Source organism: Diabrotica virgifera, chromosome 10, assembly GCF_917563875.1.
Source record: "Diabrotica virgifera virgifera chromosome 10, PGI_DIABVI_V3a".
Taxonomy (NCBI): domain Eukaryota; kingdom Metazoa; phylum Arthropoda; class Insecta; order Coleoptera; family Chrysomelidae; genus Diabrotica; species Diabrotica virgifera.
In genome coordinates this window covers 22,729,473-22,756,576 of record NC_065452.1, presented here as the reverse complement: position 1 = coordinate 22,756,576, position 27,104 = coordinate 22,729,473, and the positions used below count along the sequence as shown (strand labels likewise).

At 34.8% G+C, this 27,104-nt stretch overlaps 1 protein-coding gene across 1 annotated transcript in view; it reads left to right on the top strand.

The window, feature by feature from the left end:
- The window catches only part of LOC114329190 (sodium channel protein para), a 285,131-nt gene that overhangs the window by 107,159 nt on the left and 150,868 nt on the right, over positions 1-27,104 (top strand). Inside the window, exons 6-7 of the mRNA XM_028278218.2 lie at positions 2,803-2,894; positions 26,593-26,805. Of these exons, the coding sequence (XP_028134019.1) occupies positions 2,803-2,894; positions 26,593-26,805 (305 nt within the window). The remainder of the gene's footprint in view (positions 1-2,802; positions 2,895-26,592; positions 26,806-27,104) is intronic.

Genomic DNA, 27,104 nt, shown 5'->3' with positions numbered 1-27,104 from the left:
TGTCTCATCCCACGTCTAATTTTAATTTTCTCTGACAGTTACGTTGAGTAAGAAAATTAAAGATCAACGTTAACCAGTCCTTGGGTAATATGCCTGAGCTATACAGGGTGTAACAAAAATACAAGTCATAAATTTAATCACATATTCTGGGACCAAAAATAATTCGATTGAACCTAACTTACCTTAGTACAAATATGCACGTAAAAAAAGTTACAGCCCTTTGAAGTTACAAAATGAAAATCGATTTTTTCCAATGTATTGAAAACTATTAGAGATTTTTTATTGAAAATGGACATGTGGTATTTTTATGCCAGTAGTATCTTAAGAAAAAATTATAGTGAAATTTGGACACCCCATAAAAATTTTATGGGGGTTTTGTTCCTTTGCACACTCTCGCCGACCTCATATTCATTTTCAGCGACCCCAAAAACCCCCGAGTAATGAGTTTAAGCCAATTATATGATAAATTACCGCAATACTCCAGAGGAAGACGTTTATTACACCCGCTGCAGGCACCAGGTAGTTTGCACACTCTCGCCGACCTCATATTCGTTTCCAGCGACCCCAAAAACCCCCGAGTAAGAAAATTGAGTCAATTTTTCCCACTATTTACCGAAATGCATTTTTGAAATGCATTTTTCTTATGCACAAATGCAATTTGAGATTTCTCATTCAGTACATTAGTTCACAAAATTTCCTGACATTCTCACGAATCCAACGCACCAAACTGCATTAAAATCCGTTTTACTGCGCCAAAAATCGACAGTAAGGCCTTTTTTGTGCTTCAATGCCTTGACTAAATAGAGAAAGCCAATGAATATCACTTGAACTTATACATTGGCTTCGTTTATTATGAAAATGTATTCGATTCAATAGAATTTTGGGCAATAGAGAGAGCTATGAACAACTGCAGAATAGATTCCCGATACAGAATGCTCATACATAATATTTACGAGAATGTTACGTTGAAAATACAAATAGATGTGAAAACCAAAGCTATACCAATCAACAGAGGAGTTCGCTAAGAAGACGTTATCTCACCAAGCTATTCACACTAGGACTGGAAGACGTGTTCAAAGACATTAACTTGGCAGATAAAGGAATAAATAATATTAACGGAAGAAAACTAAGTCTTTTGAGATATGCTGACCACAATGTAATATTCGCTACAAGTTTCGAAGAATTACAGACCACGATGACGCAACTATTTCAAGCTTCGGAAAAAATAGGTCTTAAGATGAGCTTGGCAAAAATAAAAATAATGACGAATACACCGAACATTAGAAAAATAACGTTGAACGACAAACATTGGGAAACAGTAAGCGAATACATCTACCTGGAACAGATAATAAAAGTTAACAAAGAAAATCAAACTGCCGAAATTACCAGAAGAATAAGGTTAGCGTGGGCAGGATTTGGAAAATTGAGTTGGATCTTGAAAAACACTAAAATAGAAGAATATTTGAAAACCAGAGTTTACGATCAGTGTATTCTCCCTATACTCACGTATGGTTCACAGACATGGACACTTACCAAGGTCAATATGGATAAAATAGTAAAGGCACAAAGACCGATGGAAAGATCAATACTCGGGGTGAGACTTATAGACAAAAAAAAACAAACAAATGGATTAGAAGCAAAACCAAAGTAAAAGATGCAGTAGAACATACTGCCAAATTAAAATGGAGCTTCGCATGACACAATGCCCAACTGAAGGATAAAAGATGGAATCACGAAATACAAAAATGGAGACCATGGTTAGGAAAGAGGAGCAGAGGAAGGCCACAAATGAGATGGGCTGATGACATTAAGAATATTGGATGACACAACTGGAAGTAAGTGGCGCAAAATAGAAGAGATTATGTTTTCTTAGTCATGCCATTTCTTTAATTATCTTGTGTAGATTAAATAGATCTTATCTTTTTTGAAGGTCTTCGATCTCCGTGCATTTCACTTTAAAGTATTTTTCTATTGCAAGTTCTATTGAGTATCTCGTTATTCATCCATTCATCTTTTCTCCTTCCGGAAGTCTTTACTATTTCTTTACTGTGTTCCGGTAAACAATGTTTTAGTTAGTCGATTCCAGTGCTCGTCAATATCATTGATGTTTATGTTCAGTTTGCTACGGTTCATATGCATATGTAATTCGTGTTGGAGACCTTCTGTTATCTTGGGTTCTTCAAGCTTACTTGTACCTATTGTAGGAATTTTTTGATATCTTATAATGTTTTTAGGTGTGAATGTAACCCTGGCGATAAGTGGGTTGTGATCTGAAGACACGTCTTCTCTGTGATATTCTTTCACAGATTTAACAGCTATAATAGCTTTATTCTATACACATACTCACTATTCTCTAATCTTTCCACTCCTTTCACAACGACATCTGGATTCATAAAATGATCTACTACTTCAATCTAATAGTTAGTTCATTAAGACCTTTGAATATTCATATATTGTGTGTGGTACGTAATACAAACAGTAGTATATTTGTATTTTTGGATGATCCAGTATATTCATATAAATATATAGCAAAAATTTAGTCCACCAAAAACATTAGCAAATAGTTTAGTTTTTTACTATTTTACCTATGATCTAGATAAATTATTTGTTTATAGTACCTGACGTAGCTCCTATTAGTTTCAAAATTTACACTATTGTGAAAATTTTTATATGCATTATGGTTGTAAAATGTGTTGTAATATGTACAATGTGTTTAATAAATTAACCGCAGCTTTTTAGTGCGACCTCCTAGTTAGCAAACTGCTTCGTATAATTGTTTTCTAAAATGTTTTATGTTTTCAGTTATGTTACAATGGGTATAGATCTCGGAAATCTAGCTGCCTTAAGAACGTTTAGGGTACTTCGAGCCCTCAAAACTGTCGCTATTGTACCAGGTAAGCTTTTAAACATTTAAGGAATCTAGAGGTTCGTAGAAACATGCTACACAGAGACTTTGTCGCGCAACCTTACGATGTATCAACAAATTTTAATTCACTTTAAATTAAATTTCAATTCAATTTGATTACAAAGAAAATATAACTTTTACACCTATCCTGCTTTTCCACAGGTTTAGCAGATTTTCTTGCATTTTAAAGATCATTTATCCAGCTGTAGTTGAAGCAATAAAGCACTGGACCTCCGAAAAAAACGACAAGACAGATCTTAATAATTATTTTTGCATTCGATTCGTGAATACTCCAGGAAACTCTGTGACCCGAAGCCATAATATAATATTGAAAAACTGCATACAAAAAATGCATTCCTAAAGTGCATCTCAAACAGACAATAAAAAAAATCAGAACTCGTCAATTATATCGGCGGAAATGAGTTCAATTTTGTTACTCTGGGGTTTTTGGGGTCGCTGAAAACGAATATGATGTCGTAAGTGATCTCCGGTGTACCTGGTGACAAGGGTACCCACTGTTTACCTCGTCATTAAAATTCATTAAAAAATTAGTCAAAATCATTACTCGGGGGGTTTTTAGGGTCACTAACGACGAATATGACATCGGAAGTGATCTGCGGAGTACCTGGTGTCCAGGGTAGCTAGTGTTTACCTCGTCTTGTGGAGTTTTCGGCAAAAAAATTATTAAGAAACTAGTTAAAAATCATTACTTGGGGGGTTTTTGGGGTCGCTAACGACGAATATGACATCAGAAGTGATCTCAGGAATACCTGGTGCCCAGGGTACCTACTGTTTACCTCGTCTTCGGGAGTTTTTGGCAAATTCATTAAAAAATTAGTTAATAATCATTACTCAGGGGGTTTTGGGGGCCGCTGACGACAAATATGACATCGGAAGTGATCTCCGGAGTACCTGGTGCCCAGAGTACCTACTGTTTATCTCGTGACTAATAATTTTTGACTATTTATTTAATGAAGTTATCGAAAACTTCGGAAGACGAGGTAAACAGTAGGTACTCTGGGCATCACGTACTGCGGAGATCACTTCCGATGTCATATTCGTCATCAGAGACCCCAGAAACCCCAGAGTAATGAATTTTGACTAATTTTTTAATGAATTTGCCGAAATCTCCAGAAAATGAGGTAAACAGTAGGTACCCTGGGTACCAGGTATTCCGTAGACCACTTCTGATGTCATGTTCGTCGTCAGCGACCCAAAAACCACCGAATAATGATTTTTGACTAATTTTTTTATGAATTTGCCGAAAACTCCAGAAGACGAGGTACCCTGGGCACTAGATATTCCGGAGATCACTTCCGATGTCACATTCGTCGTTAGGGACCCCAAAAACCACCCAAGTAATGATTTTTGACTAATTTTTTATTAATTTTTTTGCCGAAAACTCCACAAGACGGTGTAAACAGTAGGTACCCTGGGCACCAGGTACTCCGTAGATCACTTCCATTGTCATATTCGTCGTTAGTGACCCTAAAAACCCCCGAGTAATGATTTTTGACTAATTTTTTAATGAATTTTAATAACGAGGTAAACAGTAGGTACTCTGGGCACCAGGTACTCCAGAGATCATTTACGACGTCATATTCGTTTTGAGCCACCGCAAAAACCCCAAGTAACAAAATTGAACTCATTTCCGCCGATAATTGACGAGTTCTGAATTTTTTTTATTGTCTGTTTGCGATGTACTTTAAGAATGCATCTTTTGTATGCAGTTTTTAATACTATATCATGGCTCGGAGTCACAAAGTTTTCTGGCGCATTCGCGAATCGAATGCAAAAAGAATTATTAAGATCCGTCTTGTCGTTTTTGTTTCGGAGGTAAGGGCGATTTTGCTTCGCCTACTGCTAGAGGAACCATAGGTGGTAGAGGGTAAATACTTCTCTGCTATCCCGTCAAGAGACAGATCTACTTCAGGAATAGCACACCTGCCCACGCGAACTCATAGATTTATCCAGTCTCCCAACCTCGGGGATGTGTTACAAACTCCCTCCATGTCCAAACCCAAAGCATGTCCATCTCAACTCTTTCCACCCTTCACATCTAAAGCAACTCGGCAACATTCACTAGCTAAGCGTGGAGTTTTAATGGCGTAAAACTTAAAAGTTATTGGCCATGAAAGACGAAATTACTGAACGACCCTCAGTCTCCGGTGGCTCCAATACCCCCAACCAAGGTAGCGGTTGAAACAGGGTTGGAGCAGAGGATGCTAAGAATACCCGGAACAATGAGGCTACCACAAATAGCGAGAAATGCATATTATTTCATACAATTTTAGACCTCTTATATCAGACCAGAGGACCATGGAACTGGAGGAAGTGCGAAAAACAATAAAATGGGACATCATCAGTCTTAGCGAAATAAAACGAAGATGTGAACCCCAAATTGCTCTTAAATAAAGACATTTATTACATTTTTTGAGGAAAAGAAGCCACTTTCAATGGTAGCAGGAGTAATTATACTTAGAAAGCACACACAAAGTAGAACGCTCCTACCCTAAATTGGTCAGAGTCTGCGTCCGGCCTTCTGTATGTCCCGATGTAGTAATATATAATGTTCTTGTTGATTATTAAGTAAATGTTCTTGATCCTTTTCAATATATACAGAGTTGGGATAAAGTATAGGACCAAGCAAATATCTTTGAAATGAAAAGAACAATATTTATGAAACTTTGCATGCAAGTACAGCGACGCAAAAGGCAGCTGATCCATATTTTTGCTACTACTCCACTTCCGGTTTCACCGGAAAGACCCTTAACTTATTTACTTTAAATGGGGCACCCTCTATATTTTTGCAGATTTTAAAAGAACTTGTTATGTTTAATTCACACATACTAAGTTTGGAAGAAAAAACTATTAAAACAAGAAGTAAATCTCTTTACAGTTAAAAAATAGGTTACTTTATTTACGTTAGACCGATGATATCAAAAATAAAAAAAATAATTTTAAATGTTGAAAATTTTTGCTGTTCACCTCCTGACAACAGGCAAGCCTATAAATAAATTCGTGAGTCACTTTTTGCAAGATTTCTTCACGTATTAGTTCACATTCATCAATTATTCTTTGTCTCAAATTGTGCAAGCATGTTGGTCGCCTAACGTAAACACGTGATTTTAGATAACCCCAAAGAAAAGAATCTAACGCGTTGAGATCCGGAGAACGAGCGGGCCACTCTATGAATCCTCTACGTCCAATCCATCGATTTGGAAAATTCACTTCCAAAAAATGAAAATGCACCATAACCGATTATCATTAATATTTCGATACGATCTTTTTCACTTAAATGAAACATTTTTAATACAACTTATTTCTGTCAATTAGTTCAGTAACCGTTTTACCTACTATATTAAATTCAAATAAGTCATGCAGTGCATGTAACAACAATTTTAGTCCAATAGATGGTACTCGTTTATTTCCTACTACGTTGTACAAAAAATTATCTACAGACACTTTTTAACAAATTTTTTCTACCAAATTTGGTATGTATGAATTAAAAATAACAAGTTAAAAATCCGCAAAAATATACAGGGTGTTCCATTTAAATAAATAAGTTAAGGGTATTTCCGGTGAAACCGGAAGTGGAATAGTAACAAAGAATATGGCATCAGAGGCCTCTTGCGTCACTGTACTTACATGCAAAGTTTCATAAATATTGTTCTTTTCGTTTCAAAGATATTTGCTTGGTTCCATACTTTATCCCAACCCAGTATATGGTCGATCTGGTTCATCACTTTTCCATTTAGAGGTTTCCATATGCCTTGATGTATATATATCTTCTTCTTCTTTAGGTGCCGCGTCTGTATTCAGAGGTTGGCCGTCATCATGTTTCCAATTTCCTGAAACCTTTCTCTATCGGCTGCTGCGCGAAATAATTCTTCTACTGAGAATCCACACCATTGTCTAATATTACGCAGCCATGAAAGTTTTTTTCGACCAATCCATCTCTTTCCCTCAACTTTTCCTTGTATTATAAGGCGTAGCAGATGGTATTTATGATGCTTATTAGCAGACGTTCTGAATTCATTATTTAAAGAACATCTTCATTGGAAGTGTGCAAAACCCACTATATCTTTAGGATTCGTCGATAGCAGTACAATTCGAATGCTTTTAAGTGGTTTAGCATTGTGGTTTTTATTGTCCATATCTCACAACCATACAATAGGATAGACCGCACATAACATTTCAGGACCTTCTTGCGAATATTCATCGACAGGTTTCTGTTACATAAAACTGGTTTCCAGGTCATAAAAGCCTTACGTGATATTTAGATACTGGTTATTATCTCTTCATTAGAGTCACAATTTACATGTAACCAGCTGCCAAGATATTTGAAATGATTTAACCGTTCTATCTCCTTTCCATTAAGAGAAAGCAGACCTTGATCTATAATAACCTTTTCAACTTCTATCCACTTTTTCTTTGAAATGTTGATTTTAAGGCCTCTCCGATAACTTGCTTCATTAACTAGATTTAGTAGTGTCTGAAGATCTAGTAAATTTGTATGGCTGTATCGTCAGCGTATCTAATATTGTTGATTACTTCTCCGCCTAGTCTTAAGCGCTGGTTTCCTCGAGAGCGGTGCCGACAGGCTGCGACCGTGACACTGCGATGAATGACGTCATAAAAACTGTACCATGCAAAATAATAGCGGTGGTTTCCAAGGATGCGTTGGAAGCCACCGCTTGCTGAGTGTGCACATTACATTGCCGCAGTGAAGAACCTTGAATTTTTCACCGTAATCTGACGTAATTCGTCGCAGTGCTGCGGTCGCAGTTTGTCGGTGCCGCTTTCGAGGAAACCAGCGCTTTACTCCCTCTTGTCTGTCATCTAAAGCCTCCCTAAAGATTTCTTCAGACTACAGATTAAAAAGGGTGGGCGATAAAAGACAACCCTGTCGTACTCCACGTTTTATGGATAGTTTTTCAGTACGACTGTCTCCAATTTGGATAGAGGCTACTTAATTCTAATATAAGTATTTCAGCAGTCTTATATCGTAGTGGTCGCTGCTCGCACACAATCGAAAACTGTATCATGTTGTACTCGGTCGAATGCCTTTTAGAAGTCGATTAAACAAACATAAACGTTCTTTCGGAACTTACAACTTTTTTGTAAGAGAACGCGCATACAAAATAGTGCCTCTCTAGTTCCTAGACCATTTCTAAATCCAAATTGCTTATTACCCATTCTAGTTTCGCACAGAAGGAATACTCGGTTTTTTATAATACGTAAAAGTATCTTAAGTGTGTGACTCATCAAACTGATTAGTCTAAAATCGCTGCATTTGGTGGGCCTGCTTTTGTTTGGTAATGTTATGAACAGTGACTCAAACCAATCATCTGGTATTTTTCCTTCGTTGTAAATTTTGTTAAAGAAAGTGGTCAAGTAGGTAATGTTTTCCTCGTCCAAAACTTTAAGTAGCTCAACAGGGATTTGATCCGGTGATCCAGGTGTTTTATTGTTTTTGGCTTGTTGTATTGCTTTTCTGACTTCCGACTTCGGTATACCGGGACCTCTGTGTAGGTGTTTGTCACAGGTAGTATTTGGAGCATTTTCTCGAGAAGCATCGTCAAAAAGATCACTGATGTATCTCTCCCATTCACCGTTGTTCGCGATTACAAATTTGTCCGTCTGCGTTTTTAAGTACGTGAGCATTTTTCTGTTTTCTAATTCCGGAGGTATATTTAAGTTTCTTATGGAGGTTGAAACTGTCTTGTTTTTTGGAGGTCTTCTATTTCTTTACAAGAATTCTCGAGCCAGGATTCTTTGGCATGTTTAATTTTTATTTTATAAGCTTGTTGAATTCACGGTATTTGATAATATTTTTTTTTGTATTTCCATCGAACTTCCATCAGGTCTAGAATTTCTTGGTTCATCCAGTCATTTTTTGCCAACATTATATTTGTTTTATTAAAGATTCTCTTACGTCCTCTAAAATCGAGTTTTGAATATCGTACCATCATTCGTTAATAGTTCTGTTTTCGGTTGGTATATTTGATATTCTCTGCATTTTACTATTTATCTGCTACGATAGCTTTTTTTTTGCAAATACTTGGCTTTTTTAGTTTCTTTAATTTAATTTGTATTTTGGAGCAGAGTATGTTTCGATTCGAGTTTATATAAGCGCTGGGGTAAGTTTTTACATCTTTAATATTGTTTCGAAATCGGTGGTTTATTACTATGTAGTCTATTTGATTCCATACTATTCTATCTTGTTGTCCATCTTGAGGGGAATTCCACGTGTAGAGACGCCTTTCTGGAAGTTGAAACCAGGTATTTGTAATGATGAAGTCATTTTCTTGGCAGAATTCTATTAGACGTTCACCTATTTGATTTCTCTCTCCCAAGCCAAACTTTCCGGTGATGTTTTGCGTCATCTTCTGTCCAACTTTAGCGTTAAAGTCTTCCATATTTCTTTAATTTTCTGCTCATCTGCGTCAGCAGTGGGAGCATAAACTTGGATAATATTTATATTTACAGGTCTAGCATTCAGCTGTATTAAAATTGCTCTGTTTGACATTGGGAAGAATTTAGTCACATATTTACTAATATGCTGTTTCATTATTATTACTACTCCGTTTCGATGCATATGGTCTTGATTTCCAGAAAAATAAACGGCGTATCCGTTTGCTATGAAATTCCCTGTGTTTGGCCATTTTGTTTCACTCACCCCCGTGATAGTATCTAATGTTTAGTTTGTCCATTTCAGAGAGTAGATTTCTCAGCTAAACGGCTTCATATAAAGTTGTTACATTCCATGTAGCTATTTTATACGGATTCTTCATTTTCATCTTATGTCTGGTGATGTTGTGCTCACAGGGATTTCGCTGGCTAGCGATTTGGGAAGCCCTATGGTTTAATTGTGTATTTCTTCCCCTGTCGGATCTTGAGTTCCGCAGCCCATGATCAGTAATGTTATTCGTTTCACTAATTGATTCCATGATAACCTTACTAGGGACTGTAATGGGGTGGTTTCCCGTTACCCATCGCAGTGTTTTAGCCGTATAAATCTAATATGGTAACTTAAGTGTTCGTATTAAACTGATCCGAAACTTTTTCTCCACCTTAACACAGTAATGAAAATGCTGCTTCCGATGTATATTGTATATGTTATGTTATAGTCATAGCCCGAATTTCAGGCACTCCTAGGTTTGACTAGGCAATCCTCAGGTCTGACTGCCAGTCTTAGTCAAAGCCTGAAATAAATTACAGTTTCGGCATTTGACTAGTCAAACCTAGGATAGACTAAGTTGGTCAGGCAAAGGTCAAAATTTAATTTTATGAAATCGAGGTTTGACTAGTCCAACCCCGATCAGTTATTAAAATGTCGTAATTTGTTAGATTAGGTTTAATAAAACGTAATTTTTTAATGTTAATGTTTATTATTTTTATATTATCGTAATTAAAATAAAAAAATAGTGTCTATTCTGACATGTTGAGGCATTATGGCATTTAGAGTTGCACAATACGTTAGACCTTTTACACTTACATAATTTTGAAGAGCATTTCTTGGCTCATGGCTCACTTGTTTCGGAGTTATGAATAAGAATAGATCCGGTTTGATCCTAATACGTGCGTATTACGACTCTACGATAGTATGAGAAATAGCTATTTGTATAACAAGGGAGGAAAGTGTTACTTTTCCTCCCGAGAATGAAGTTTACTACCCGACGCATAGCGGAGGGCAGTAATCATTCAACGGAGGAAAAGGCACTTTACTCCCATGTTATACATATGGTTTTTCCACCTTCCTCAAATAACAAGTCATTTTTTCATTTTTACTTAATTTATTTATGTAACTAACCAACAAAATTTATTAGAACTAAAACAACAAGTAGGTACAATATAACTGTCAACTGTCAAATATAAGTCAAATTATTAATGTAAACATTGTTAAATCAAAATAACAATTTACTGTTTTTTACCATTCTGCAAAATACAGGGTGTTTTATAAATAAACGTTAAAATGTATAGATACTTCGTAATAGAAAATAGATATTGTACAGGGCGTCAGTAAGTTATATTTCATGAATGAAATACCATGACGGCACTTTTACTTTTCCTCTCTAGGAAGGAAAAGTACAACTTTGCTCCCTACAATCAGTTCCGGAAAAGTATACTTTCGGTAGAGGTAGGTGGAAAACAACTGTAAACATAAAAATCACTAAATAGGGACTTTTTATTTTACTTTATGACCACGTTTTCAGCATTTGGAACCACTGTGCGTCGTTACTAGGAGAGGAAGAAAATAATTGTCAAACAATTTAGATTACTTCTTCCGATGTGGTTTGTTGTATTTGCCAACAAGAGAGCTTTGATGCACATACGTGCATAATTTGTAATAAGGTGGTACATGTTGTGTGCGCTGACAGCACACTTGGTGCCACTATGAAGGTTTTGAAAGAAAAGTTACATGCATGCGTTGTGCACAGACAGAAAAGATTAAAATAAATAAAGGAAAAGCGTATGAAGGTCTACATGCCCAGACTAATGCTATGAAATAATTAAGTGAAAAAAAATACTATTTCGATAGGAATAACTGTAAAATTAACGATCCCCAGCTTTGATAAAGCCAAAGAAGATACTTGAAATAGTTTGGGTATCATACAAGATAAAACAATTGACGCTTTATATAGAGTTGGTACGAAATACGGAACAATAAACAAACTTTTTTCAAGAAATCAAATAAGAGAATGCAAAGAGAATTTTCTTAATTTCGAAGATGTTCCAGACGTTAAACTGTCTCTAAGAGAAATTAGTACAAAAAAATCTAAATTTGGAGAACAGGGCTTTATAAAATGCTATTACGATAATAAATGCTCCTCAAAATTATTTAAGTGTAAAAGGTCTAACGTATTGTGCAACTCTAAATGCCATAATGCCTTAACATGTGATAAAACACTAATTTTTTTATTTTAATTACGACAATATAAAAATAATAAACGTGAAAATTAAAAAATGACCTTTTAATTAACCTAATTTAACAAATTACGACATTTTAATAGCTGATCGGGGTTTGACTAGTTAAACCACGATTTCATAAAATTAAATTTCGACCTTTGCCTGACCAACTTAGTCTCTCCTAGGTTTGGCTAGTCAAATGCCGAAACTGTAATTTATTTCGGGCTTTGACTAAGACCGTCAGTCAGACCTGAGGATTGCCTAGTCAATCCTAGGAGTGCCTGAAATTCGGGCTTTGACTATAACATATATACGGTTCTTTAAATTCACTGGACGAGTAACAACATTCCAAATATTCATGTATCAGTTGTTCCGCAACAGTTTTTAAAATTTTCCGGCATGCTATGTAGTCATTAGTATTTTCATGATATATTATTTGACTATTTACACCTGCAATATTAAGCATGGAAAAGAATAATGTAAGAGACCAAATGCAACTTTTTCGAGACACTGAATAATTTTCTTTAGTTCATCGCCTACGTCCACTCCTCTCTTGGTCCTGTTGTAAAATGTTATTATAGTAGGTTTGCACTTACCGCTTGTGTTTCCATTTGTTGAGATCATTAACAATATTTTATGTGGCTTTGGTTTATATGACACTAATGTCGTGTCTTTCTATCTACCTATCTAATGAGCTTTCTTTGGTCCATCTTTGGACATAGGCCTCCCCAATCCTTTTTCATTGCTCTCTGTCTGTCGCTACAATTATCCACCTAGAGCCCACGTGCTTCTTGATATCATCTGCCCATCTCATTTGGGGCCTTCCTCTGCTTTGTTTTATATTCCCATGGTCTCCAATTTATATAAGAATTTTGTTCCATCGGTCTTCTTTTTGTCTTATATTGTGTCCGGCAAATCTCAATTTCAATTTTGCAACTTCTTGTCCAACATCCCTAACTTGTGTTGTCTCTCTTATCCGCTCGTTTCTCTTTTTATCCATTAGTCTTATGTGCAACATTTGTGTTTCCATTGCTCTTTGCGTTTTTCTGATTTTGTCCATGTTTGTTTTTGTAAACGTCCACGTTGGGGAACCATAAGTGAGAATATGGAGTATGCATTGATTGTATACCTTGTTCTTGAGATAATATGGATATCTTTTATTTTTAATAATGTAGCTTAGTTTGCCAAATGCCGCCCATGCCAGTCTAACTCGTCTTTTAATCTCTGCTGTTTGGTTTTCCTTGTTAAGTTTTATAATTTAACCCAGATATACAGGCTGTCCCGAAAAGATTGGCCATAAATTATACCACAGATTCTGAGGTCAAAAATAGGTTGGTTGAACCTCACTTACTTATATACAATAGTGCACACAAAAAAAGTTACAAGCCTTTGAAGTTACAAAATGAAAATCGATTTTGTTTTCATATATCGAACACTGTTAGAGATTTTTTATTGAAAATTGACATGTGGCATTCTTATGGCAGCAACATCTTAAAAAAAAATTAAAGTGAAATTTGTGCACTCCATAAAAATTTTATGGGGGTTTTGTTCCCTTAAACCCGCCCAAACTTTTGTTTACGTTCCAATTAAATTAATATTGTGTTACCATTAGTTAAACACAATGTTTTTAAAACTTTTTTGCCTCTTAGTACTTTTTCGATGAATCAGTGTTTATCGAGATATTTTTAATATTTAGAGAGACCTGTTAATAATCTGAAAATTTATTTATAATTTACATTTTTAGGTATATTTTGAAAAAGAAACCACATCTCGATAAAAGGTGACTTATCAAAAAAAGACTAAGAGACAAAATAGTTTTAAAAACAATGTCTAACTAATGGTATAACAATAATAGTTTAATTGGAACGTACACAAACATTTGGGGGGTTTAAAGGAGCAAAACCCACAAAAAATTTTTATGTAAATATATTAAAAAAGAAGCCGCATCTCGATAAAAACTGGCTAATCGAAAAAATAATAAGAGACAAAAAGTTTTAAAAACGTTGTGATTAACTAATGGTACCACAATAATGAATTAATTGGAACGTACACAAAAGTTTGGGGGGCTTTAAGGGAACAAAACCCCCATAAACTTTTTATAACAACAAATTTCACTATAATTTTGTTTTAAGATGTTTCTGACATAAGAATGATACATGTCCGTTTTCAATAAAAAATCTTTAATAATTTCGATATCTTGAAAAAAATCGATTTTCATTTTGTAACTTCAAAGGGCTGTAACTTTTTTATGAGCGCATTTGTACTAAGGTAAGTTAGGTTCAATCGAACTATTTTTGACCCCAGAATGTGCAGTATAATTAATGACCAATCTTTTCGGGACACCCTGAATACACACCATAATAGTGAACTTGTTCTATTTCATCTTGTCCGATCCTCCTTGTGATGTCCTCATCTGTATTTGTTATGATTTTGGTTATGCTTTAATTCATATTAAGGCCTATCTTTCCAGCTTCTATATCCAGTTCTTCATCATTTCAATGTCGTGTCTGTAGTAAAGTCAAATATACTTGTCTTTGTTTTTGGTTCCTTCATTTTTGTACGTTCAGGAATGTCACGTTTATTTTGTCTCAGAATCCCTACCAAGGTCACATTGTGATTTTAAAGTAACTCGAGGGCCAAAGGTATTGACGTGAATCAATTATCACATGTAACATTTCTACCTGTTCCAGAAATTGGCTGAATTAACATTTTTACGACAGAAGAAGCGCTGTTGTCTAATCGAAAAGGTCCGTCAGGCTAAATTCTAACATTTCTTTTTAAAGTACCTATCCGTTCCGGATGTTGGCGATCATCATGGCTATGTTGACTTTGTTTACCACAGCGCGGAACAGTTCAGTGGTAGTCGTGTTATACCACTTTCGTAAATTTTGATGCCAGGAAATGCGTCTTCTTCCCGGTCATCTTTTACCATTTACCTTCCCTTGGAAAATCAGATGAAGAAGGCGGTAACGTTCTTGATTTCTCATTACATGTCATAGATATTCTAATTTTTTTTGTTTTGATGGTTATGAGAATTTCACACTCTTTCTCCATTTTACGCAGGACCTCCACATTAATAATTCGGTCAACATTAATAATATCAGGATAATTTTCATGTAGTTTTGAAGAACACTGCTTTATTTAATCATAAGTATCATTTAATTTTGAAAAAACACAAATATCAAACACTGAGTTCACTGACCCGTACACTGTCAATCGATGACTCACCTCAGTAATTAGCTTATCGAACATTGGGACATACGTTTCAAGTTTCTACCTTTAACTTTTGTCCACCTTGTAGAAAAACTTCATTGGAATTAGCATCATCGAAATGTAGTTTTCTTACCGCTTTCGTTTACTCACGTCGAAATATTCAGAGTATTGGAGATCGCAGGTCTTCTGCTCGTAGTAAGCAAAATTATCTCTTTGGAATTTTAAGAACTCCAAAATGAATTTAGAAGCTGAACTGTAGTTTGAAGTTCAATCTCTTCTCTCTGTAATGATATACTGACAGCATTGATGCGTTCTAAAATTGTTGCCCGACATCCATTCATTATGAATGTTTTTTTTTAACATTTCTTTCATCAAACATTGAGTCTCATGAACTGTTTCAGCTTTCTGATTAGTGTCTTCAGCAAGAGTATGAAGAGCAGATTTGAAAGCGTTGTAACCTTTAGACAAAGGTCTTGTTGGATGTGCCCTTGCTATCCATCTTGTGCTGCTTGTTCTTTTAAGAACTAGAGACTAGATCGTAGCGAATGAGATCGCTTTGTGGAATTCGATTTAAGCATTTGATCATAACTTCCCAACGGCGGGTTGAGGCTGAAAAAAAGTTGTACACGGACTGAACAAACCCAAAATACGGTATTCCATTTGAGGGAGAATACCTCAGCCAATCTCTTTTAATTTTTGTTCCACTGATATGTTTTCTAAAAACCATAGATTGTTTAAAAATCTTGTAATGCCTTCCATAATTCTTTTTGATGCTGAAACACTTCCATCGAGGTTTTTACATTCTGAAGATCTTTCCCAATTTAAAATAACCGTACGTCTTCAGTTATTATACTCTGTAATTCTATGTTGTTTTCCGAATTTAGGACCCATATTTTTCTTTAACTTCAATTTCTAATTTAGTTTCGGTTATTGGTTCTTTAACTTCTTGAACTGCAATAGAACTGTCGTTACATGTTTTTTCATCTTCTTCAGTTACGGGCGCTATGTTTCCCTCAGTTATTTCTATTTCATCACATGCATTTTCATTGGTTGCAGCTTTACTAGCTATGGATTTCCGTGTGAAAATGAGTTTCACAAAGTTTTCCTTCTGTTTTAGATCTTACTTAAGGATCTTTTCATTTTCCTTCTTTTTCTTGTGCTTTTCTGCTCCACTTTCGAATCTTTTTTTCTTATTTCCATCTGTATAGTACTGTTCCTTCTACCAAAGGGCATTCACTAGCGATTTATTCTCACAACATAGACTTTCTATGAGAACAAAATATGCATTGTAATGTACTTTTATAAGTCCACTATCACTTTTATGGTATTGCCGGATATTTCAATTTTTCATCACAATATGATTTATAGTTTTAGATCTCGTTAAAACCACGTACTATCAACATTTAAATTTTATTTTCTGACAATGATTTTTATGACTAATAATCTAATTTTTATTTTTGCTCTGTCTTTCTAAATTTATACTTAACTTAGTCCATGTTGTGAGACCGCTCGCGTATGAAAAATTTTCTGATTCGATTTCTTTGCGGATTCCTGTTAAAAAATGTTTTGTCTAAACAGATGAGAAGGTTACCGGGAGAAATTTTTGGGCAGAAATTGTTTATACAATTTTTTAAACAAATTAATTCAAAAGACCACCTTTTTGCCCCAGAAAATATTTTTTTTAAGATGTTTGGGTCATTATAAATAAAAAAAGGTCTCTTCATTTTTCCAAAAGTTTTTGAGTTATGGGTGATTTAAAATCTGAAAAAATGCGAAAATAAACATTTTTGAGGCTTGAAAACTCATATGTAAAGTATTATTTTTGAGGTTTCCAAGTACCTAAATTAAAGTTTAAACATTTAATATCAATATTGTGATGAGTATTCGGGGCTTATTTCAATATAGCCGTTGTTTTTAATTATTAATTATGTGCGTCCACTCGGCGTATAAGCCGCCACCGCGCGGCGCACTATATGGTGCGTGTCTGTCGTACTTGTACATATTATACGTACTTTTTAACTTAACACTTATTAAAAATTTATAATTTATTATTAACCTATTTTCTTTTAATATATTTATTTATTTAATTAATTATTGCCAATATGCTAATGAAATACGCCAAATGGAATCCGGTCCTGAAAGTTCAGGGACACAAGTCAAAATATTTCGAGCTCTACACCTTTTATAGATTTTGAGTAGAAAAAGTGTATAAGTGTATAAACAGCTTCAAAACCAAATAAGAAGAAAAATTGGGGAGCCTAAAGAAACCTACTTCTCTGAAAAATGTAAAGAAATAGAAGAACTGCAAAAGACATATGACAACTTCAACCTACATGAAAAAGTCAAAGAACTAGCCGGAATAGGAAATAGAAGAACCTCAAATATATTGCTCGACAAAAATGGAAATATTATAATGGAGACAAAACGAAAACTACGACGATGGAAAGAGTATATCGAGGAACTATTTCATGACCAGAGAGAAGCTAGTACATCCGTAGATAGCCAAACGGGAGACGTAGGCCCAGAGATAACCAAATCAGAGGTTAGTCAGGCAATAAACTCTATGAAAACCAATAAATCTGCTGGTCCAGATGAATTACCTAGTGAGCTGATAAAGTTTGTCAACGAGAAAAACCTGGACATAATAGTAGAACTGTTCAACGCTATCTATACTACAGGAATCATCGCTACAGAAATTTTGATATCAGCATTTGTGTGTTTGCCAAAGAAAGTGAATGCAAAAGAATGCAGTGACTACCGAACCATAAGCGTAATGTCACATACCTAGAAAATTCTATTGAAAATTATCCACGCCAGAATACACTCTAAACTGGAGCTGGATATTAATGACACTCAATATGGGTTCCGCAATGGTATGGGTACCAGAGAGGCATTATTCTCCTTCAACATGCTGACACAGAGATGTTTGGATGTTAACCATCCTCTTTACGTCTGTTTTATAGACTACAATAAAGCGTTTGATAAAGTAAAACATGATCGACTCATGGAAATCCTAAAAAAATAAAAACCTAGATGAAAGAGATTTAAGACTAATAACACACCTCTACTACAATCAGCGAGCACTAGTAATAATTGAAAAAGAAACATTTGAAAAAATGGAAATAAGGAGAGGAGACAAGGCTGCATTCTATATCACCTCTATTATTTAACACTTATTCTGAAGAGGTAATGCGAGAAACTCTGGAAGATGAAACAGTCGGCATAAGAGTAAATGGAGTCTTAGTTAACAACATCAGATATGCAGATGATACAGTAATAATAGCCGATAGTTTACAAGACCTGCAAGGACTCATGAGTAAAATAGTAAGGTGTAGTAGGGAGTACGGACTTTGTCTCAATATCAAAAAGACGAAGTTTATGAAAATTAGTAAAAACAACCATAATACTAACGAAATCTTGATAGTAGAGGGCCAGCAGATCGAAAGAGTAAAAAAGTACACTTACCTAGGGACAATTATAACAGAAAATAATAACTACACTGCAGAAATAAAAGTCAGAATCGAAAAAGCACGTTCTAATTTTATAAAAATGAAAAAGGTCCTATGTAGCAAAGATTTAACATTAGCTCTTAAAGTACGCCTAACAAAATGTTACGTCTACAGTGTACTATACTATGGAGTGGAATCATGGACGTTAAATGTAGAGACAATGAGACGACTTAACGCCTTTGAAATGTGGACCTATAGAAGAATTATGAGGGTTTCCTGGGTAGATAGAGTTACGAACAATGAAGTACTGAGAAGAATAGGTAAAGAGAAGGAAGTTGAACTTACAATTAAAGAAAAGAAGCTACAGTATCTCGGACATGTGATGCGGGGCAAGAAGTATGGCATCCTACGACTCATAATGCAGGGAAAGATAGATGGCAGAAGAAGCATCGGAAGAAGACGAATTTCATGGTTGAAAAACCTGAGAGAATGGTTTGGATGCAGCTCAAAACAACTATTTAGAGCTACTGCCTCAAAAATTAAAATAGGTATGATGATTGCCAACCTCCGTAGCGGAGATGGCACCTGAAGAAGAAGATACAATCACTTTAGTTAATTGATTGCATATACAGGAGCTTTACCAGATGGTACGCCTATGCACACAGCTGATCCAATACACAAACACCTTTTACATCGTTGACAAAAACTTATGAGTCGTCCACAGACGTTCAAGATGGCCGATTCAGCTCGAAATTTAAAGTGTTGTTGATATATGACAGACTCCTTCCTGTTTATTTTATATTCTAGGAAATAAACCGAATCAGAAATTTTTTTCTATACGTGAGCGGCCTCACAACACGGACTAACTGCCGACTCTTTCCCGCGAAAACTGAAGCGAACATCTGTAAATGACACTCTGCTGCTTGATTATTGATCGGGAACAATTTCAAGGAATTCTAATAGTCGGGTAAAAGATTTAAAAATTTGGTCAAGGACTACGTAGGCGGATAAGATACAGCGTGGGTTGAGCTGTTATTTGTTTAACAGTTCAAGGTAAAATAGAGTTTGTGTTTGTATATCAACAGTTCGAAGGGAAAAAGTGTTTTAATGTGCTAAGACATAGGAAATAGTACAGTAAATGGAACATAAAAAATAGTAATTGAATCAATGGAGATTTTTATTTGTTAATCTTCTTTTCCTCATGTACCATCTCCTCTCACAAGGTCGGCAACCATCATGGCAACTCGCACTTTCGATACCGCTGCTCTAAAGAGATCAGCAGAAGTGCAGTTAAGCCAAGCTCTCAAATTGTTTAACCAGGAGATGCTTCTTCGTCCACGAGTCCTTCTGCCCTGTATTCTTCCGTGTATTATTAACTGCAAAAAGTTTTAACGCTCGCCCCTCATGCCATGTCCCAGATAATGCAATTTTCTAACTTTAATTGTACTGAAAACCTCTCTTTTTTTCCGATTCTTCTCAACACCTCGACATTCGTGACTAGAGTTGCACAAATTTGACTTGAATGTTTGAATTTGACTTGAGTTTGACTTAATTTCAAGTCAAACTCAAGTCAATCCTTCTGACAAATAATTCAAGTCAAGTCAAACTGGTCAATCGTACAGGTTTGAAAATTCAAACTGTTTTTCAAACCAGTTTGAAAGAGTTTGAAAAATAATTTAATTCGTAGATATACTTTTTTAACAATCCACGAGGGAAATAAAATTCCTGTAGCTGGCTGTATACCATAAATCACAAAAATACAGGATCCTTCGTAAAAGGTATATTTAAAAGACCCTAATAAGGGTTGCATCAAAAACAAAACGGATGTTTTCGGATTAACAAGTAATCCATCATCAGTGTTAAGCCAATAACACGCATGCGTGAGCCACCAAAAAGTTATGGGTAAAAACCCTTTAAAAGGTATAAGATCTTATATTATACTACATATTATGTTTAAAATAGTTAGATGTTGCAAATATTCCTGGATATTACCCAGGGCAACACAGGACTCTAACCCACGTGGATGTGATATGAAAGGGATGAACCTCACATATTGAAAATTGAGTGTCAACTATATCTTTTAAAGGGTTTTTACCCATAACTTTTTGGTAGCTCACGCATGCATGTTATTGGCTTAACACTGATAATGATTTACTTGTTACTCCGAAAACGTTTTGTTTTGTGATGTAACCATTATTAGGGTATTTTAAATATACCTTTTACAAAGGATCCTGTATTTTATTTTTTTTTTATTTTTTTATATATTTTTTTGTTGAGATAGACATGTCAGTTGCCAATTAAGATAAGAAATTTAATAATACATTGAGTGCCATATAAATCATCCTTTAGTTCCAATAATTTTAGTATTTGTTTCCCTCTACTCATTTTTAAAAATCATGTACAATAGAACACTGACACTTTCACAGTAAACTATTTTTTAGCACGCACAACAAAATTAAATAAAAAAATACTAAATGAACAGTTTTTGGTTTAAATGGGATCTAGCTATTTTTATAATTTTCTGCTTTTATAACCGATAACAATAAACATCGGCACCGTCTTCAACGACAGAACGAAAGTCATAAAAAAAGGTTCAGGAAAGTTAAAAAGGAAGAAAACAAAGAACCTCAAAAATCTGTTTCCGTACCAACCTCTTTTTAAGGATGTTAATTCCTTGAAATTTTATGGTCAAATTTGGATTATCTACATTTATTCAATACAAACGCCCGAGAATATCATAACATGTGGTGTGTACTAAAAGAATAAGTCAAGCTGCGTAAGTGAAAGCAGAAAGTACTAACAGTAGAAGTTGACCTGTACCTTACACAGCAGACTTTTGAAATTAAAAGTTGTACTGTTGGAATAAAATCAATATTTATACATGAAAAACACGCTATTGATTTATACTCTTACTACAGAAATGATTAATAAACATTCAAAATTCAAAATATAGAAGAATCCCGAAAGATCCATTTTATGACTTATACTATATTCTTAGTACATAGCACGTTAGACATAATAAAAAGATTTTATAAAGATTATTTGTATTTTTCAATTTAATTACATATATATAAACACAGCATTTTCACTTTAAAAAAATTCCATCATTTTTTGACGGAAATTTCAAAATTAATGTGTACATTAATGGGGACAAAACTGTTATTCTGGCCAAACGCTTAGTTTAGCATAAACAGACCAAAGTCGGCTCTTAGTCTAAAATTGCGAAACTGTTATGAATGGCAGTTATGGATATATCGCAGTTATGAATGGCAGTTAAGAATGGCAGTTATGAATATAGTCTTCATATGCAAAACTAAAAACCCTTAATAGACAGAATGTCGCTTGGTTTATTTTTGTTTTTCTTAGTAACCGTTAACGTGACAATAACAGGGATTTTTCCAAGATAGTTTTAGCTATGTGTCACCAGAATCCGCTGTTATCTCGATTTTAAAGAAATGGCGCTTGGTCGAGTTATGCATAACGCTGTCCTTTTAAAGAATTAGTTCACTGTTTGTGATTTTATAACGCTGTTCTTTATTTTTACATAATAGAAGTATGTATGCACTTTGAAATTTTCATTGTTTTGAAATTACCTGCCGCAACATCAAATAAATCAGTATATTTATTTTTCTTAATTAATACTGCTTCGACTACAGATTGTTTCTCTTAATTTTTGCAGTGGGAATACCTTCAATATCAGACTCAATTTGTTCTGGTACTTATTCTGAATCGAAAAATATCCACATTCAGATATTATCTCCCAAAGCCACACACTTCAAAACGAACGTAATAAACAAGCCAAACATGGACGTCTAAATATGAACTACAAACTCATTTGCGGAGTAGCAGAATACAGATTCAGACCTATCCAACAAAATCCATACGCTCTCAATTAGAATTGGAAATAAACACGTTGCCAATATGACATTCAAACTTCAAACTGTTTGAAGAAGTTTGATTTCAAGTCCAACCTAAAGATATCGAAATCAAGTCAAGTTAAACTTTTTTACAAAAAAAGTTTGATTTTCAAGTCAAGTCAAGTTTGTTGAATAAAATCAAACTAGTTTGACTTGATGCATCTCTATTCGTGACTCTAGCCACCCAACTTATTCTTCTGTAGGCCCATAATTCGAAGGCTTCTAATCTGTTCGAAACATCTTTCTTTAATCTCCAAGCCCTCTTCTCTAGCACCTCTGAACTCTTATCTTTAAAAGAAATTGCAATATCCCTGCTACTATTTGTTAATAATCAGGTACAATTCCATTATTGATCATGTTGTTTAATGTTATCTCTTATAATCTGTCCTCTGCAGTTACATCTCTCCTTGTCGGGTATTGGGCGCTTACGCGTTTCTTGGCCAAAAGTGTATGATTGCTGACTGGCTGAGTCGACGCATCTTCTTTCTTGTTTATTCTCTGAATAAACTGTGTAATAGTTCCTTCCATTCTCCAATTTCTACCATTGTTTCTACTTTGTCTTTTATGACTCGTGTTATTTCATATTTGGCATATATTTTTTTAAAATATTCCTTCGATCTTGTTTTTTTTTTATTATGTTTCCTTGTTTGTTCCTTATTTCTCGTAGGTTGTTTTCTTTCGTTGCTTTTTCTGATATATTTGCCCTCTCTTCTTCTGATCCTTCCTTTTGTAAGATTTCTTGTTTGATTTTTTCCTTTCTTCTATCAGTTATATCCATTTTTTATTTTATCTTCTTTTCGATCCGATTTTTTCTTTGCTGTACTTTTATCATTACTTATTTAAAATTCTTCCATGTTTCTTCGACTGACTCTCCTATTTGTTGTGATATAGTTCGTAATTTACAGTTTCTCAGTGAATTTATTTCTTATACTTTCTTGTTTTAGGGAATCGACATTGTATGTGTTCTTTATGTTCATGTTTTGGTTTTTATATCTGAATAATTTCATTCTTACTTTCGCTCTGACTAGCATGTGGTATGATATGACCCATATAAGCACCTCTTAAGCTCCTGACATCCTGCAACCAGCTTCTCCATTTATATTTAATATTGTTTTGTGGTCTATTTGGTTATTGTACCTCCCTACTGGTGATCTAGATGTTTCTTTATGCATTCGCTTATGTTTAAAGATACTTTTACCTATTACAACTTCATTTTGTTCGCAAAGTTCGATTAATAAATTTCCATTGTCATTTATCTGCCTTATTCCTTTCTTTCATTGTCTATTTTAGCATTAAGGTCTACGATTGTGATTTTCATATCTCTTTTATATATTTATTATTAATCCTATTAAACGTTGTGTATAGTTGTTCACAAAATTCTTCCTTGTCATCTTCGTCCTTTTTATTTGTAGGAGCATATACATTTACTACTATTCTGTTGGAGTGTAAGGCAAGCCGCACACCAAAGAAATATGAAACGAAAAACATGAAACATGAAACGTGAAACATGTTTCATGAAAACAAAACACTGCTAAACAAATCTCAAAGTCCGCCTACCAATGAAACGAGTGTGATTCATGCTCATGACACATTTTTATTTTCGGAGAGTTTCATAAATGGCCGGACGTATATTTGTTTAGCAGTGTTTTATTTCCATGAAACGTAATTTATGTTTCATGTTTCTTTGATGTGCGGCCTGCCTTAGTGTTATAGTATATTGCCTTCTGTCTCGTCCAAATAATACTTTCTGGTACTGGCTTCCACTCTATTAGAACTTTTCTTCTCTTTTGCGCTAGCCGTATTGACACTTCCTTTTCGTGTTTATTATTTACGTCTATCTTTCCAGAATATATCATTAGTTAAAAAACTCTAACATGAAGTAAAAACCACTTCTATGTAATAGGTATATTTATTAAAATTTTTAAAAATCCCAATGGATTCAATAAAATATGTCCAATTCAGAACGTTTTCGGACCTATCAGTCCATCATCAGTGAATTCAAATACTTGCTAAATAGCCCCAGAACCAAACAATGGTTGAAATTATAATTCAATCTACATTATGTTGAAGTAATATTGATCAGGCTAAACGCCGATGTTAAAAGATATAACCTCCGGGAACATGGTGAAACTCTATCAAGAAACTTAATCAACCATCTTAGGCCAACGTTGACTACCAAGTAACTTAGTCGGACTTGGTGGACGTACTCCAGTAGCTGGAGGTACTGGAGGTTGAATCACAGATCGGGGAATATCAAGCAGGATTTAGGAAAGGCAGAGGAACAACCGATCAGATATTCATAATGAAAGAGGTACTGACCAGCTGCTATGAATACAAAATCCCGACAGTAGTATTATTCATAGATTTTAAAAAGGCGTACGCCTCTGTCAAGAGAGAAAAAATTGCGGAAGTTATAGAAGAATTTGAAATACCTACGAAGCTAAAGAAACTAGTGACGATGACATTGAAGCATACGACCTGCAACGTAAGAGTAAAAGAGGGAACCTCAGAAGATTTTGCAGTCAGATCAGGACTTGGGCAAAGAGACCCTCTATCAACGCAGCAACAATAGAAATGGGTACATATTGTACAAGAGTCATCAATTAGTGGGATTATGGGATATGCAGATGATGTGGCAATTGTAACGACGAGTGAAAAGATACTGAAAGAGATAACCGAAAAATAAGTAAGTGAGCGTATAAGCTGGGTCTACAAATAAATCAAAATAAAAGCAAAGTTATGAAAGTAGGGAGAGAAAGGGATATGGAACAAATGTAAACACACAATTAGGAGAGTTTAAGTTTGAGGAAATAGACGAATTTGTATATCCAGGAGCAAGGATAACAAACAAGTGTGAAGAAATGAAAGAAATTGATGCCAAATTAAGTACAGCCAATCGATCTGCGGGCGCCATGAATAATTTACTAAGATCAAAACAGCTATCATGGAATACGAAATTCAGGATTTACAAGACTATAATAAGACCAACAGTGATATACGGATGTGAGACATGGATACTCAACCAAACAACTAAAGTAAACAGTAAGTAGATGGGAAAGGAAAATACTCAGAAGAATATTAGGCGTGAAGAGAACAGTGGAAGGGTATATAAGAAGAACAAATGAGGAAGTTTATAATATTTACAAAGAACCACAAATAGATAGCGTAATAAAATAAAGAAGGTTTCAGTGGCTGGGCCATATAGAAAGAATGAACGATGACAAAGTGGTGAAGAAAATAGCATGGTGAGTACCAGATTATAAAAGAAAGAGAGGAAGACCACGAAAGCGATGGAGAGAGGCGGTAGTAGAAGACCTAAAGGAAAAAGGAATAACAGACTGGAAGATGGTGACAAATAACAGAAAGCTATGGAAAAGAACAACAAAGCTCTGGGCCTAAAAGCCCTGTAGAAAAAGCTACATACGTATTGACACTTCCTTTTCGTGTTTATTATTTACGTCTATCTTCCCAGAATATATCATTAGTTGTTGGTTACCTACTCAGGTTTATCCAGTGCCATTTTACCGTATTTCGCTTAGTCCAACAATGTCTAATTTGTACTTGTTAATATCTTGGCTTACTTGTCCAATTTGCCAGTTTCGTAAAGGGTTACATTTCATGCTCCTATGAATATGTACACTCTTGTGCCTATTTCAGGTTTACCTTTCGATCCCGCTCTTTTCATTATATTTCTTTATTCTTTTAATTACTCTAGCCCCAGGAAGCTGGATTAGCTTTCTCAACGTTTAACCTAAATTAAAGTGATTTAAATCGGTGGGTAGATTTTCGCAAAGATCGTGTTTTGGTCCGTATGCTCATCCTTAGCGAGAAACGGTTATCCTCGAACGATAGAATTGTCCGTAAAAGGTAGAAAAACGAAATTTAAAACAACATTAAATAATTATAGAGTCCATGGAATCCAGATGATTCTATACTAAATTCACAATCAAGATGCACTTAAAATAAACAAACCAAGATACTTTCATGTTACGAGGAGCACTCCCTAATCATGATTTCAACATTCTAAATCATGATTTGGATTGATAAAATGTATATACATTGTAAATCATGATTCGGGAATGCTGCTCTTAACATTTAACGTGTCTTGGTTTGTTTATTTCTACTGCATCTTGAGTGTGATTTTAGTATAAACTATAGTGTATTCATGTCCAATATTTGATTTTTTTGCTTCCAGGTTTAAAGACCATTGTCGGCGCCGTAATCGAATCAGTAAAAAATCTACGAGATGTGATAATTTTAACAATGTTTTCCCTCTCCGTATTCGCACTAATGGGTTTACAAATTTACATGGGTGTCCTCACACAAAAATGCGTGAAAAACTTTCCTCACGATGGCTCCTGGGGGAATCTTTCACACGAGAACTGGGAAAGGTTTATGGATAATGAAAGTAAGTATATTGGAGACATATTATTTGTTACTATAACCTTAATTTAAATACTATAAAGTGGCATATTGCCTCGTGCACGTGCATGTAGTAACATTCAAGGCAGATAGTTGATTTTCACTCTTTCTTTACTTAGCTAGTCTAGTTTTTTGGTTGCGCAGAAAACTTTAGTATACACTGGTTGGTAATATGGACGGAAAAGAGAGGCTTCAAACCTAATTGCGTGTCTGTACTAATGAAAATAATGAAGAATTAATAATCAATGAAGAGGAGCCATCCGAAACAAGACAAGAATATTTTTT